Source organism: Pollicipes pollicipes, unplaced genomic scaffold, assembly GCF_011947565.3.
Source record: "Pollicipes pollicipes isolate AB1234 unplaced genomic scaffold, Ppol_2.1 Scaffold_4295;HRSCAF=5057_pilon_pilon_pilon, whole genome shotgun sequence".
In the NCBI taxonomy this organism is placed as follows: domain Eukaryota; kingdom Metazoa; phylum Arthropoda; class Thecostraca; order Pollicipedomorpha; family Pollicipedidae; genus Pollicipes; species Pollicipes pollicipes.
This window is the reverse complement of record NW_023596461.1, coordinates 9,656,574-9,672,201: the sequence shown is the minus strand read 5'-3', so window position 1 is coordinate 9,672,201 and position 15,628 is coordinate 9,656,574. Positions and strand designations below refer to the sequence as shown.

General features: G+C 65.0%; 1 protein-coding gene across 1 annotated transcript in view; it reads right to left on the bottom strand.

The window, feature by feature from the left end:
* Positions 1–1,178: 1,178 nt before the first annotated feature.
* The window catches only part of LOC119096363 (uncharacterized), a gene marked incomplete at its 5' end in the record, with an annotated part of 49,176 nt that continues 34,726 nt past the window's right edge, over positions 1,179–15,628 (bottom strand). Inside the window, 2 exon segments of the mRNA XM_037219215.1 lie at positions 1,179–1,357; positions 8,621–8,875. Of these exon segments, the coding sequence (XP_037075110.1) occupies positions 1,262–1,357; positions 8,621–8,875 (351 nt within the window).

Here is a 15,628-nt window from a genome sequence, read left to right as displayed (position 1 = left end):
CTGTCCGCGCCACGCGGCCACCCGCCACCAAACTGCGCACTACTCAATGACTGTCAGCTACACGCGGCGTCACGTCGCCGGACCGCCGCCTCGTGCGATGGCCCTTCCATCAGGCTGCCCGCTGCACAAAGCCGCGCCGCCGCCCCCCGTCGCCTGCACACTAAGCCCCCCACACAGCGGCGATGGCATCTCACTGCACGCTACACCGCCCTCGGTGCCGCTAGCACGCCGTCCAGCCTGGGGCGATCCCGGCTACCGGCGCCGTGCCGTTCAGCCCGGCGGCGACCCCAGCCACAGTTGACACGCCGTCCAGCCTGGGGCGATCCCGGCTACCGACGCCGTGCCCGGCGGCGACCCCAGCCACAGTTAACACGCCGTGCAGCCTGGGGCGATCCTGGCTACCGACGCCGTGCCCGGAGGCGACCCCAGCCACAGTTAACACGCCGTCCAGCACGCGGCGGCGGCGGCTTCGGCCGCCGCGTTGTCCAGCCGGAACAGCCCTTGACTCTGCTTACCGCGCCGTGTGGTTTAGTACGACACCAGCCGAGGTCCACACCGCCCGGCCCTCGAGTCACTGCTGTCGTTATCATGCCACGCGGTCCGGGGAGGCCCGGCTGCCGTTACCATGCTACCCAGCCCTGGACGGCCGAGCAGCCGTTATCGGCCGGGTCGGTAATTTATGCGGCGAATCGATGGTCCGCCCCGCCCCAGCCGGGGTCCGATGGCGGGGCGATACTCGCCTGGGAGGCAGGATAGGGGGAGGGGGGAGGGCACGACCGTAACCAGGGGTGGGCAGACAAAGGGGAGCGAGCGCGCCGATTGATGGACCTGCGTGAGGCGGGCCCGCACAAGCAGCGGCGGCCGGGGGCACCAGCACCACCAGCGGCGGCCGGGGCACCAGCGCTGCTGACCTGCATGACGCGGGCCCGCACCATCAGCGGCGGCCGAGACGCCGCTCTGCCCACACCGCCGCGCCAGGCCCGCCGCTCACCGAGCCGACGGCCTGTGTCCGATGGCAATCACAGTCGGCGGCGCGCCCGCGGCGGGCACCGACGGCAGCGGTGTCGCTAACGAGCGCTAATGACGGCCGGCGGCCGACCGGCGGCCGACCGGCGTGGCGGTGCCGGCGGTCCGGCGCGCCGGGCTCCTCGCCGCGCCCGGCGGCGGCCGCTCACCTTGGCCATGCTGGCCGGCGTGGGCGCGTGGCCCAGGCAGGAGGTGGGCACCAGCTCGTGACAGGTGCCGCTGCGCAGCCGCAGGATCAGGCGCATGTGCTCCTGGGACGACATCTGCTCCGGCTTGATGGACAGCACCACGGGGCCCAGCAGCTCGTCCTCCCGTACCAGTTGATGTGGTCCTGCGGCCAGACGGCTGGGGTCAGGGTCAGCGAGCGCACGCGGAAGCACACAGCACAGACACGGCGCGCCGCTGCCAATGAGACGGACGGCTAAAAACTCATTAACAACGATGGTTAAGTGCACAACACACAATGGCTAAAGCCATAAGTTGTGTTAATTCCGCATGGATTCAACGCTACTAGCTGCACAAATCACATCAAACGTACTACATTGAACAAATTATCCCAATTTCCAGCATAGTGACCTCAAAATGCAACGGGTGTGTAGCAATGCACTGTGCATGAGCATATAAGAACATAACTTGTTTCCTTGATGAGCCATGCCATTAGACCCCCGAAATTTGAATTAACTGAGCCCCGTCCTGCATGCATCTAGCCCTCGAAATGCAATTGTAATTAGCAGCCCGGTGGAGGCGCCACACGCATCCGTTTACTAGGATGCCCACGTCCACGATTACCATAACAAACCGCTGCACATTCCAATCCTTTAACGTTTGCCTCTATAGCTCACGGGCATACTCAATGCAAGTCTACAGACAGTGACAAATCACGTCTCTGTGAAATACCACGCAAAGTTCGGCTCCCTCCAAGAGCAGTAAAACTCCCTTTACAGTCCGCTTGCCGGCTCCACATCACGCGCCACATTCGCCTCTACTCGGCGGCCCGGTCCCAGCGTTCCTCTCCCGCGTTCTCTGAGCGTAAACGGCCAGGTGCCGCCGGTGCAGGTCAACAGGCGTGCCCTCTGCGGCGGGCCCGACCAGGCCCGCTTCAATTAGCCTACATTGCGGGGGTTGCCGTGGCCCACTGCCTCCGCGTGCCGAGCAGACGAGGATCCGGCCGGCCGGCTGCATCTGGGTCAGCTGAGGCCGCATGCAGGTCAGCCCGACCCGCTGGCCGCGCCGGAGAGCACGGCGCCACCGGAGCGGGGCGGTCCGGCACCACCAGGGCGGAAGAGCACGGCACCACCAGGGCGGGAGAGCACGGCACCACCGGAGTGGGGCAGCCCGGCCGCCGCCCGCGCGGAAGAGCACGGCGCCATCGGAGCGGGGTAGTACGGCACCACCAGGGCGGGAGAGCACGGCACCACCGGAGTGGGGCAGCCCGGCCGCCGCCCGCGCGGAAGAGCACGGCACCATCGGAGCGGGGCAGCGCGGCACCACCAGGGCGGGGAGAGCACATCATCGGAGTGGGGCGGTCCAGCACCACTTAGGGAGCGGGGGGGGGGGGGGGCACGGCACCGTCGGAGCGGGGCAGTCTGGCACCACCAGGTCGGGGGAGCACGGCCACCACCGGGGCGGGGAGAGCGCATCACCAGAGTGAGTCAGTTCCAGCAGCACCTGGGCGGGAGAGCACGGCACCATAGGAGCAGGTCAGCCCGGCTGCTGCCCGCCTCTGTCCCTCTCTAAAAACAAAGCTTCGGCCGGTCCGTGGCCGTCCCGCCAACTGGCGGCAGCGGTCAGGGGAAGACTTGCACGGGCCGGCCGGCCGTGCCCTCACGGCGGCTCGTGTGCAAGAACCGCCGGCACACAGCGTCAGCTGGACCACTGCATGGTCGTGCGCGCAGCTTAGGGCGTCCCTGCAGTCGTAGCACCGGCACGTGCGGAGGCGCGCCGGGCCGGCACTTGCCGCCGGGCCAACGGTACCCGCGCAAACCGCTTAGCGTTGGCTTTTAGATGCCCTGTATTTTTTTTGCCGCGCGGGTAGCCATCGCCGATGCTTTGCTTCCCAGATGTTCTAGAGGCGTGTTCAGAGATTAACCTAGGGGCCTATTATCGCTTAAGCTCCGCATGGTACTAAGTTATAATCTTGACAAAGCTCGTGTTTTGTATCCACTTCCCAACCCAGGAAAAGGCCACACAACGCACGCAAAAACAACTCGAGGCGCCCCAATGATAAGGCGGCTCACCAGAACCTTGTTGCGACCGCCATTGCCCTTTGCAGGCGTTCTGCGAAGTACTACTGCCACCGTCATACGACCTGCCGTTTCCCTCTTCACCGGAACGAGCTCCACCGCCACCGGCCAGAGCCGGCGGCGAGACCTTTGTGGCGGCGGCCGGGGCACGTGCACTCGCGTGACGCCGGCGGCTGGGGCAGGGGGTGCGGCTCGATCGTCGGCAGACGGCAGTAGGCGGCCGGTCACAGGAGCCGGCCGAGCCCGGCTGGCGGACGGATTACCGCCGATCGACCCCAGCTGCCGAGCCCGGGCAGCTCCCGGCCGGGCCGCGGCGTCACCGCCGGCGTGGCAGGCGCACGGCTGCCGCTTGGTGCACGTTTGAGCCGGCCAGACCACGCCCGTCGAGACCACAGTGGATGCAAAACCGTCCCCAGGAGGGCGGCGGCGTCGCAGCTCGTCAGGAGTCGGACATCGGCCTGCAGGCCGACAGCCGGGGCAGCCGAACCACTGCCAGACTCCTGGTGAGGCGCCCCGGCAGGCTCCTGAGCATCTGGAGCGGCTCGCGTCTGCCACATCCCTCCCTTACCAACAAAGCCTCGTCTGGACGGACGTACCCTCTCCGCAGGTCGCGTAAGTCACGTACCCTCTCAGCATCGCCAGCCTGGCTGGCCGCCTGGTTTCGGCCACCCCTCCTCCCTCCCCCGAGTGGGCAGAGCGGGAGCCATCAGGTGGCCGGCGAGCCGCCCATCACGATTGCAAGGCTTGCGGGCGGCATGAGCATGCAGCCGAGGTGGCGGCGCGGCCGCGGCCTCCTTCCGTCGGCCTCGCCGGACCGGTTCCGAGGTCGAGCCGCCCTTATCGCGCCCGCCCGCGTCGACTCTGACACGGAAGCGGCCGCCGCCCCGGTCACGGGTCACTGGTCGGTGGGGCCCGTGACGGCCGCCTGGCACTCTCAGTCCCGCACCTGGCCGGCCGACGCAGATGGCGCCACTGCAGGGCCCAAACAACCCGGCCCGGCACCGTGGCCGTCGTCGTTTGGGACAGCTGTCTGATGCTCGGAAGGGACGTATAGTGGCTTTTGAGAGCAAAGTCCAAGGATAATTTCTGCCAAATAGCCTGCGTTTAAAATGCGAGAGCACACGATGCACAGACGCGGTTGGCAAAAGCATAATACACGAATCATGAGGCACGCTTAACCCGGAAAAGGAGGAAGGCCGACTCTGCCTGACGGGTATCTCGACCTCCTGTTACCACCTGTTACCAACGGCATCTGTTGCCGCCCATCAGCCCCAGCCCCGTTCATTACGGTCGGCTGCTCGTCACCTCGCCAGCGTAACAGGCCGAATCGCGCCGGGGGGGGGGGGGGGGGCAGCCGGACGACACCGGACGACACCGGACACCGCCGTCCTCATAGGTCACGTTCATCCGCCACACGTAACAAATATCTCGTCTCCAGCCGCCGGATGATCACAAATGAGGTGTTGCGTAATCCCCAGGCGAAAGTCGGTGCGCTGAGACGCGTGCTGATGCCGTGCGCTGGGGGCTAGACGCCGCACCACGCAGCCACGGTCAGGCCTCGCACAGCGCATCCAATCCACCCGGGCTATTTAAGGCGTGGTGCGCAGTTGGCGCTGGCCGGCATTGTGTGCGAAATAGATCGCGTAGCATGGTCATCAGCCGCAACCTATTTGAAAAGGGCAGCGGCGCCTGCCACCACCATATTTCACGCGAGTAGGAGGGAGCCGACCAGGCGGCGGGTGGCTCCTCTCGCCAGCGAGACCAGGCGCCGGCCGGCGAGTGGAGACGGGGCGCCAGGCGGGCCGCGTCCCAGCCAGGCAGAGCCCGTGGCCGAGCGCGCGGCCTTCTGACACGGGCGGCCACAAAAACCGTCGGCCCGGACACCCCCGGCTGTCCGCCGGCCTTGTGGGACAGGACGGGCCGGTCAGCGGGCGGGCCAGGCTGCCTCCCGATCTGGGTCGGCGGTCGCCGCGCCGTGACCGGCATCGGGGCCGCCGTGCCGCGGATGACAGCCGAGGGCATCGGACGCCGGCCGGGAGGCGAGGCTGCCGACAGAGGGGACGGCAGCGGCGTAGATTCCGCTCAGAAACGGTGAAGGTCGGCGGCGACCCTGCCCCCCCCCCCCCTCCGCCGGCGTCTTCGGGTGCCTGCTGTCCTGTCCTGCCTGCGTGCCGCGCGCCGGTGGCGCCCCAGCCGACGCCGCGTCGCTCCGTCGCCGGCGGCCGGTCCTGCCGGTCGCGCTCCGTCGGAGCGGCGGTCGGGGCGACGCGCCGTTACCCGGCCGCCGCGCTGCGCCGGGCCCTGCTCAGCCGCTGTGACGGACAGCGGGGCAGCGCCGGTAAGGCGGCTCCCACGCCGCCGCGGCGGGCGGCGACGGCGCCTCCTCCCGCTCGTGGCGCGCGCGGCGTGACCGCGCCAGCCACGACCGTGACACACTGCGCTCGCCGCCCGCCGGGAGGCGTGCGCCGCTGGCCGGCGGGGCCGGCGCCGCGTCCACCGGCTGATCGGGGGCAGATCGGCCGCCGCGCTGCGCCCGCCCAGCAGCCGTGTTTGGTATTCTGGAGCGCGATTCGGACAGCCGGCTTTGCATAAAGTGGGGCTGGGCTCAGCGTATTCTTGGCAGCGGGTGCCACCCGGGAGACGAGGTCGGGCAGCGGTGCTCCATGCCAGGCGGCTCGCCCAGGTCAGAGGCGTCCCGTGCCAGGCGGCTGGCGCAGGTCAGCGGTGTCCCGTGCCAGGCGGCCTCGCACAGACCAGCGGTATCCCGTGCCAGGCGGTTCGCGCAGGTCAGCGGTGTCCCGTGGCAGGCGGCTCGCGCAGGTCAGTGGTGTCCCGCGGCATGCGGCTCGCGCAGGTCAGCGATGTCCCGTGCCAGGCGGCTCGCGCAGGTCAGCGGTATCCCGTGCCAGGCGGCCCGCGCAGGTCAACGGTGTCCCGTAGCAGGCGGCTCGCGCAGGTCATAAGCCGGCCATGGGGACCAGCTGAGCGCCAGACTATGTTTGCCTAAGGCGGGACGGCATTACCCACTGACCCGAGTCCACTCCAAAGTGGCTGGTCGTGGAACGCAGGCACGATATCACGGCACTGAGAGAAAACAGAGCTAAGCGCCGGGTTCTATCATTTCATGTCGACCATAAACAAAGCCGTGACTGCCCTACTCTCCAGCCTCCGCCGGAGGGATGTTCCTCCCTCTCTCGCCATCTTGAGCCAGCGACTCGGACGCTGCCGACCGGAGCGCTTCCCGGACGCGTCTGAAGGGTCGCCACGCCGACCGGCTGTTGTTTTAGAGTCGGACGCTGCACGAGCGCGATCAATAGCCGCCCGCTGACACGGCCGGCACCAGTGGACACTGCGCAGCGCGCCTCACCAATCAGGCCAGCTTCATATTAGGCTATGTGGGCCATACCAATACCGCGTTAAGGCACGCCGTGCAGGATAAACGCGTGCCGGCCGCGTGCTATCTGGGTAACGATGCAGTGGACCGTGAAGTCCCGGCAAAAACACGGGAGGGTATGTAGAGCAGCGCACCATGGCGACGCACCGCGCAGTCGAAGATAGCGTCTCCGCAGGATGCCGGGCAACAACACTTTAAAACCACCCGCTGTTCACAGAAGACAAATGACCCAGCGTAAAGCAGCCGCAGACCAGCGGCCGGGTGTGACAGCCAAGTGGAGCGTGCCACCCGGGGCAGTCAAACAATACGCCGTGCGTGGTTTAGGACAGCGCCGCGACAGGCAGTGTGTCTGACAGGTGGCGCGTCCCCGCCCCGCACCCCGCCGCGGCCCCTGACACGAGGCGCCCTACGCACGTCGAGACAGCCTGTCCCCGCCCCGGCCGCCGCCCTCCCCTCTGTTTACGGCGGAAGCGCGCCCCGTCGGCTGCGCGCGATATCCGGCCGGGCCAGCGACGCACTCATCGCCACCGCATGCCGCCGCGGAAACGCCAGATTAACGAGCGGCACGGCCACGGTGGGGGTGGGGAGCAGCGGCAGCAGGTGGGACGCCACCCCTGCCGCACCTTCCGGCGGCGACAGATGGCCGCGGTACGGGCCGTCCGCGCGGCGCCGGCGCTGACTCACCGGCCGGTCGTACCGCCGCCAGGCGGCGCCCGCGGCCTGATCAACGCCGGCAGGGTGCCGGAGCCCGACCGGCTTCGGGAGAGCCCGGCCACCACGCGCGGGGAGACTCAGCTAGGCCTTGTGGAGATATCACTGCACCCCTATTACTGTAAGTGGCTGGTTGTAGCAGACGAAGATTGCATCTCCGTGATGTAGTACTTCAGTAGCAATAATTATCTACAAGTGGATTGCCTGTAACTGGAAAACAATGTCCACCTCAGCGAGCAAAACAATTGGCCGGTAACTAGTTCGCCGCCTTAGCCTTGACAACAACGAGCGATCAGAAGAACGCCTCGAGGACGCGAGCACGCCTCAGCAAAAGGTCAGCAGTTTCAGCAATCTCAACAGCGCGCTTCAACGCCCCGGCGCGCCAGTTGGAGCGATAACATTGCTTTAGAGTACCTTTTGCATGCAACACTTGGTTGTTACGTTACATTTTCCAAAGTTGGGGATTCATCCCCCGTTCTGAGGCCCAGCGTGCTATGACCGCACCACTGCGTGTGGACGAGCCCGGCGAGGGGGAGGGTACGGCGCCGTCCTGCGTCACACCACCAGCGCATCGGACATTATCATGGACCCCCGCAGTCGAACTGAAGCCTCTGCTGCACGACAGCGCTCCCACGGGCTGAATGTCCGTCGAACGACCCGCATGCCCGGCTTACCGCTTCAGCAAAATGCTAAAAGTGGACCTGGAGCCTCGAGCAATCCCAGCAGGCCAGGTACTTTGCTTAACCTTTCTAAGGGTCATTTGTCAGCAGAAGGGCAGCGCCACGCGCGGCTCTGCTGCCGACCAGAGCTTCCGTGGAGAAGTGTCAGCATACTCCGCTGCCTGCGCACGCCGCCAACGGCCCGGGGCGTGGCGAGCGCTGCACGGCTTTGCGAGCGTGCGGGACGGAATCCCCCGGGATTTTGGAGGGGCGCGCGCGAGCAAATGAAGTGCTGGCCGCAAGCAAGGGGAGGGGCGGAACAGACAATTCGCCGCACGGACCAGAGCCGTGATACTCTTTAGCCTGGTGTGAAGCCACCAAACTGCAGTCTCGTGTACTCCAATGCCCAAATGCCGCAAGGGCGTTCGAATAACCCCGGGAAATCATGCCGGACTGAGCCTCTTGGATGTGTCAGACTGGCCGACTCAGCCGAGCGTGTCGAGCGCAGTCGTGACTCCGCCCGACTCCCGCCCGTAAGCTGGCGGACCGGTGCGCTCTGCCGTTGAGTGACGCACGCACTGACTCACCTTGCCAAGGAAGTGACGCCGGTAACACTTGGCCGTCTCATCGCACTCGATCTTGGGCTTCCAGCTGTGCTCCGGCAGCAGGGGCTGGCCGTGCGCGTCCACGGCCGTGTCGTGCTCAGTGCCGTCCACCCAGTACTGGCCGCTCGGCTGGGTCAGCACCAGCGGGTACGGCGGCGCGTGTCGCAGCGCGCGCTGCAGCATCTCCGAGGGACACTTCTTGTCCGGCGGCGGCTTGGGCGGCTCTTCCTTCGACGGCTGTGGACGAAAAGAAGCGCAGTCAGACCTGGGCGGCCGGCGCGGGCCGGCGTGGCTGGCACCAGCGTGTGCCAAAGACAGACTCCCCCCCTCCCCTCCCGGACACAGGAACCCGTGATGATGAGACCGGCGTGATCTCGGGGATCGTGGTGATCGTGATGGTTATCGAAGTTTTAGGGCGCAACGGCTGGCCTGGGGGCGAACGAGCGGATCGGACACAACAGCCCCGGACAAGCGTGGGGACAACACACACCGTCACACACTGGAACCCGAGAAAAGCGCGGGGAGAGGACGCGAGTTTTAAGCAGGAACTCGTGGACGGAAACAATGAAACAATGAAAACCATGAAGTTCCGAAACACCGAGAGGAACAGACAAGCGGATGGCAAATCGATTACGGACGGAAGAATTGTTCGGGACTATTGCCCTCCCCTGGTGTGCAATCGTCCTCAACCATGTTGCGTCCCTCCAGGTTAGCTCAGTAGTAAAACGCTAGTCTTCATCGGAACATCCCGGTAAGATTCCCAAAACGTCCAAGGAGACAATTCGGGCCTGTGACGCACGCGTGACTGAAACCGACCACCATCCAGGCCTTCTCGGGACTCAGGAACATCTGACAACGGCTGGGGTATTAACTGGACGAAACGCTGTGTACGGACCAACACACCCACCAGAAGATGACCGCAGACCGCACAATTTATTTAATTCGTAGCATTGACACCTCGCCTCATCATTCCTAAAAGGCTCTCGTAAATCATCCTCAGGCCTAATAAATCTCACAAGAGCGCCGTCGGTCCGCTGGCAACAGGCGGGCCAGGACGCCGCTCGCATGGGAAGTGCAAGTCTTCCGGGTCGCAGCTGAGTGAAAACAGGTCACCCAAAGCTCGTCTGAACAGATACATTTCCGCCTGACAGCCCATATGGCGCAATGCAATCCCAGACGCGATTCAGAATGCATAGCGCAGCGTTCTTGCTCGGTCAGGCGGATCCCCACCAGCCGGTTCGACGCATGCGCAGAGGCCGGGACTTGGCGACATGTCAGCCAGCTGCCCGGCCGGCACTCCATATTTGACGGTCACCACACAGTCACTGGACGATCCAACAACAGGTTCTGAAGCAGATGCTGGACGCCCGACATTAGGTCCGATACAGGTAGCGCGCTTAGCAGCTGTGCTGGTCTGGACAATCCTTAATGCAGCCTGGAAAATCATACCTGTACATGGGCTATTTTGCCGTGGAATATATGACGTGGTCAACAGCGCGACTCTGACTTCCGAGTCATCGTGCGCCCGCTCTCTACAAACAGTACAGCAGCCTGGACCGTGAACGTGACTCTCGTCGAAGCGGACCTCTCACTCCCCATACAGCAGCGCCGCTCTCAAGCAAATCTCAGCAGCAGCATCAGGTGAGTGGTAACGGTCCACTCACACAAAATCCCCAACCATTAGGGGATCGGGAGTGACCGGCCAGTCACGTGGAGCCGGACCTCCGACTCGCGTGCGCCGTTCGCGAGCCGCGCCAGGCTCTGCTACACGTGATGTCAGCTTTTGACGTTCGCCGACAATTGAGCGGGAATCTCATGCGACAGCGCTATGCCTTATTATCGTCATTCCCTCGAGCGAGCAGCGTCACATGCAGCAGGGAGGCGTTGGGTCGCAGTATCACAGTGTATAGAGCGGCAGCGCGGCGGCGGCCGTTGTCTGTTCAACTCGGCAGTACTTCGAACTGCATGGCGCCGGCTGTGGGGCTTGGCGTGAGGCAGACGCTATTCTTAAACAAACTTTGATGACGCTGTAAAGTTTTGCCGCACAAGTGTTGTCTAAAATCATGTACGGGTGCAACTGAGGCACAGCATGCAAGTCCCCCCAGGCCGGTGACGTCTTACATGCCCCTGGGTGCGATATTCCACGAGCTAGACGTGACATCACTGCGGTTAGAAACTCCCCAAATGGAGTTAAGTGATACAATGGACTGGCAATGACGTATCATGAGTCAGCGTCTCCAGCGTCGGGCTGCCTCATTGCCAGAGGTAATATTAACGCGATTCGGAGCAGATAGCTTGCATTCCAGCATGAGCTTTGTGGCGCCAGGCAGCGGTGAAGACTGGCCTTCTTAGTGAGCGCCGTTGTTCTGCCCGGGCGGTTCCTAGTGGGACAATATTGTGGTTTCCCAGGCGCATAGCGCGGCTCGCTTCCTGGCCTAAATACATGCGTTCAGCCAAGGTCTGCTGGGTAAATGGAACACAATTCCACACCACTGCGTTGGCCTTCGCAGCGCGCCAACCCGACCCAGTCCAACCCATCACCAAATCTAACGACAGAAATCGATGCCTGGTCGCCATGGAAACAAACTCCAGAGACGGACCGGGAGCGGGAGCGGCAGCCGCTGGCGGCCCCTACTGGGTCAATGTTAAGGTGGCTGCCACTGTGCCCACCGCCGGCCAGGCAGGTGAGACGGTCGGAGAGAGCGGGGAGGGCGCGGGGAGAGCAGCGGAGCCGTGAGTCACCTGTCCTTCGCTGGCGGCGGCCGGAGCGGGCGGAGGGGCGGCCCGCCGCCGCCTCCCCGACTGGACCACACAGTGGTCAGACGAGGTGCGCAACAGAAAACTGGCCCCGACACACGGCGCCGACCGATGGCCGGCCGCTCGACCGGCCCTGTTGCACCCGGGCACCGCAGGCGGCACACCACAGGGCCGCGATGCCCCGCATTCACCAGAGGCCAGGGAAAGCGTCGTGATAAGAAACAACACGCCAAGAGCTGGGCTGGGAAAGCAGCGACAACATCCGTTCGAAAGCGGATGACTCCCGGTGGGTGCCCTCTACGTAACTAGGCGTCATTTAGACATATAGACAAACGAACTTCACAAGAGCTCGCTGCACAATCGCCGCATGACGCACCCCGGCGTGATGCGCCTCGTCGTGCACCTGTTCTCCTCTCCTCCGAAGACACACCGAGGGTGCGAGAACCGCTCTGTTTAACCGGGCCAAAAATAATCGGCCAAGGAGGAGGCGCCGCGCACCGGGCCGATGAGCCCGGCAGCCCGCGGGCCCACCCGCCTCGGGCGAAACGTCGGAATGCCACCTACCGTGGCCGGCCTCGGCAGCGGCGACGGCGGCGGGTAGAACATCTCCTCGCGGATGCTGCGCAGCGCGAGCACTTTGACGAACGGGAACAGGGTGGCGGCGGGCGGGCGCGGCCGGCGGCGCGCGGCTCTCCTTTCCAGGCCTGGGCGCTCACTGAGCCTAGCTTGCACCGGCTGCCGCCAGGGAAGCAGTCGCCGCCGCGCCGCCGGCCGCCGCCGCCGCGCGCCCGCCGACCGGCCGTCGCCATGGCAACCGCGGTGGTGTACCTGACTAGTCAGCTGTTTGTTGCGCCAAGGTCTTGACGGCGTCGCGTCGGCCGGCGCTGGCCGGCGCCGCCGCTCGCTGCACAGCAATGGAAAGGCGGCGGCCCCGGCGGGGTGGCTCTCCTCGCTCCGGGCAGAGCGGTGACACGCCGCGCTGAAGGGGCACCGGCGCAGTCCCGGCGCTGTCAGCTGGAGAGAAAGTGTGTCGGCTGGGGCAAAGACGGCCTGCAGTATTTGTCGCTCGCTTGCCGCAGCGAGCTAGGTGGAGGCGTGTGCTGCTGTCGCTGCTGCTGCTGACGGTGTTTGGGGGAATTTATGAGCGCATCGGCTGCTGGGATAATTTCGTGCTCGATGCATGAGCCGTATCTCCGCCATGCCACTGCATAAAAAGCATTCACACTGCAAATTTTCCAATTCCATGGAGTTTGCTGCACTCCAGCAAGCGAGCAAAGCCTGCAGTACAACCAAGCACGTAGCCTCCCACGTAAATTCCTATAAAAAAGACCATCGTGAGCTAGGGTGTATGGCTGAGATAGCAAATACCGTTGGAAAGTAAAAAATGGTCAACGACCACGCTCTCTGAACACATGCACTTCCCCCTGGACGAGGTTTCCTTCCAGCGTTCAAAATCAGGAAAATACCGAGCCGGCAATGGACGACAAACGTGCATCCGGTACTGGTGCTCCGTTCCTATGTTTATAACTGCCGTTGAGGTTACCAGCCCACGCCAATGACGAGCAGTGCGGCGCACGCTACCATCCCGGGTGTAGCTGACCACGGCGGGACATTACCTAGATCGTCCCATCATTGACAACATGCGCCAATCCAGCGCGAATGTGTCTCTATAGCTGGCGGTCGCGTTGGCCGCGGCTGATTGGTGGGTCTGAGGGGTGTAACGTGTGTGTCGGCACAGACACGCGTTACGTTCGCGTCGTACGCACAGGCGATCGTGTCCGTCCACAGCGGGTGCGCCGTCACTGACAGGTCCCATTGCGACAGCGCGCGTAATACGTCCCAGGGGCCACGCCCCGCGGCCGGCTCAATGCGTCGGAGCCGCACGCCGTAATCAGCCCGTCATTGGCAGCGTGTTTGCGGCCGGCCGGTCGGTGTGAGGTCGCTGTCGCCTACGCAGTGCGGCCACCCACCTTCCCGGACTCATTACAGGCGTGCGGTCAAAGACAGGACTCGTGCGTGAAACCGATACGTTCTGAGACGACACGAGACGAGACGAGACGGTACGAGACAACAGCCCCGCCACTCGCAGGTCGGCAGCAACGATCGCCGACGCGGTGCTACAGAGAGAGTCCGCAGAATCCAACACAACAAACACTCGACGCTTGTTTGTTCGCTGCGCTCGGCATTAATGCCAGCAGCCAACAGCACCCAGCGGCGGCTCACCCGGCGTAAGCGGAAGATGGATCTGCATGGTCGAGCTCAGACCCCTCCCCCCCCCCCCCCCCGCTGGCCGAGGCGCGGGCACAAGAAAACGCAGGAGGCTTAGATAAAAACACAGCCCAGCAACAGGTCGCGATGAATTAAGCAGCGAAGTGCGCAATCGGCGTACCCGTATACCCTACCCCGTGTACGGTATACCCCGTATACTCACGTATGATTATGGCGTGACATGACCTGCCTTTGTTAAGCATATTCCGAAAACGCCCAACAAACGCCACGGCTCGAGTTATTTGTTCAGCACTGCCAGCCCCACATCAGAATCATCCATCACGCGCGGCACGACCCGGCGGGGAGCCGCGACAGGAGGTTGGCCCGGTCATGACGACAGGACGGCCGCCCTGCCAAACACATTCCTGCCCTGGCACCCAAACACATGAGCCCTGGCCGAGGTTGCACGGGGCGTGAGCCAGGTCTTGAAGCCTTCGGCCCGGCCCCGCCGCCAGAGACAGCTGCATGGCCACCTGCCACTCACAGAAGGCGGCGAGGGGACGGAGCGCCGGGCGCCCACCACCTGCGGATCGCGCTGTAAAATCCTCTGGCTGCGCCGCCAAGCGCCCGGGCCGTGACTCGGAGGACGGCGCGGCCGGCGGTGCCGCACGGGACGCGCGGTGCGCGCCGCCTGGCGCGAGGGGTCGTTAGTCCCTCGGCCATTTGAATTCACCCACGACGGAGCGGCCCATCTGGCGGCGCCAGCTGCGCGAGGCGGAGAGGAGCGCCGCGCAGCCGGCCGGCCGCTGCGCCGACCTTGGCCGGGCTCCGAGAGTGGCCAGCTCTCGGGCCGCGACGGCCGAGCCGAGAGCCGCCTGTTTGCACGCGTGAGGGCGGAGCGGGGCGGGGCTGGTGTGGGCGTGTGCGTGCGGCGGCTCGCGTGCCGGCCCAGCCGGGCAGAGCGGAGGGGCGCTGCTACCCCGGCGGCTATCAGGCCGGCCGATCTGGGAGCTCGCGCCGGTCGGCCCCCGCACCAGACGGGTCCGGCGCGGGGCCAGCGCGGAGGCCAGCGACGCCCCGCACGCAGCCACTGAGAGGCGCCGCTCCAGACGCAGCAGCGCCGACGCAGGACTGCTGCTCAGCGCCGCGCAGCCGTCTGAAGAGCCGCGCTCACCGGTGTCAGACAGCGTCCCAGCACCCCGTGAACACGCGGCTGATGCGCCATCGCCAGCGGTCTCGCAAAGCCGTAGGGAAATCAAAAGGAAGATGATCCCCATTAACTGCCTTCACAGGGTTGAGCTCGAGAACCGCTAACCAGGCATTATAATAAGTCAAGCTTGTTCCAGCCTCTCGACACCCAAAACGACGACTTTTCATGAAACAATACTCCACTCCACCAATGGCTAATGCACATGCAACTGTTCCATGAAAAATCATAATGGTATGGACCTCATGACCTGGTGGCAGTTCGTGCTCACTCATGCCGTTGCATTGCCTTCACCGAGTCCAAGAGGCCCGCACCAGGCGCCGACAGCTGCCCGCCCGCACCAAGTCCGCCCCGCCAGGCAGCGTGGCTGGAGATCGGGCGGCTCGTGGGCGGCCGAGGCAGGTGGTGGAGCGCGGCTGGCGGGCACCTCACCTGGCGCGCCGCAGAGGCGCCAGCAGAGCAGCGGGCGCGCGCATAACGGGACCGGCGGCCCGGCTCTCCCGGCCGGTCTCTCAAACAGGTCAGCCGACGGCAGCCGGGTCAGCCGCACACCTCGCGGAGAGCACAGCGGCCATCAAAGGAGCCGAGGCAGAGCACAGGGGATCGGAGAGCGCAGCGGTCGGTACAGCGCACAGAGGGAGAGAGGCCAAGGGCTGGCAGTGGAGCTCAGAGCGCGGGCAGAGGTCCGCAGCGGAGCTCAGCGGGCGGGCAGAGGTCTGCAGCGGAGCTCAGCGGGCGGGCAGAGGTCTGCAGGGGAGCTCAGACCTTTTTCACGACAGACCTTGAGCTCAAACCTTGAGTTCACAACAGGGGAGCTC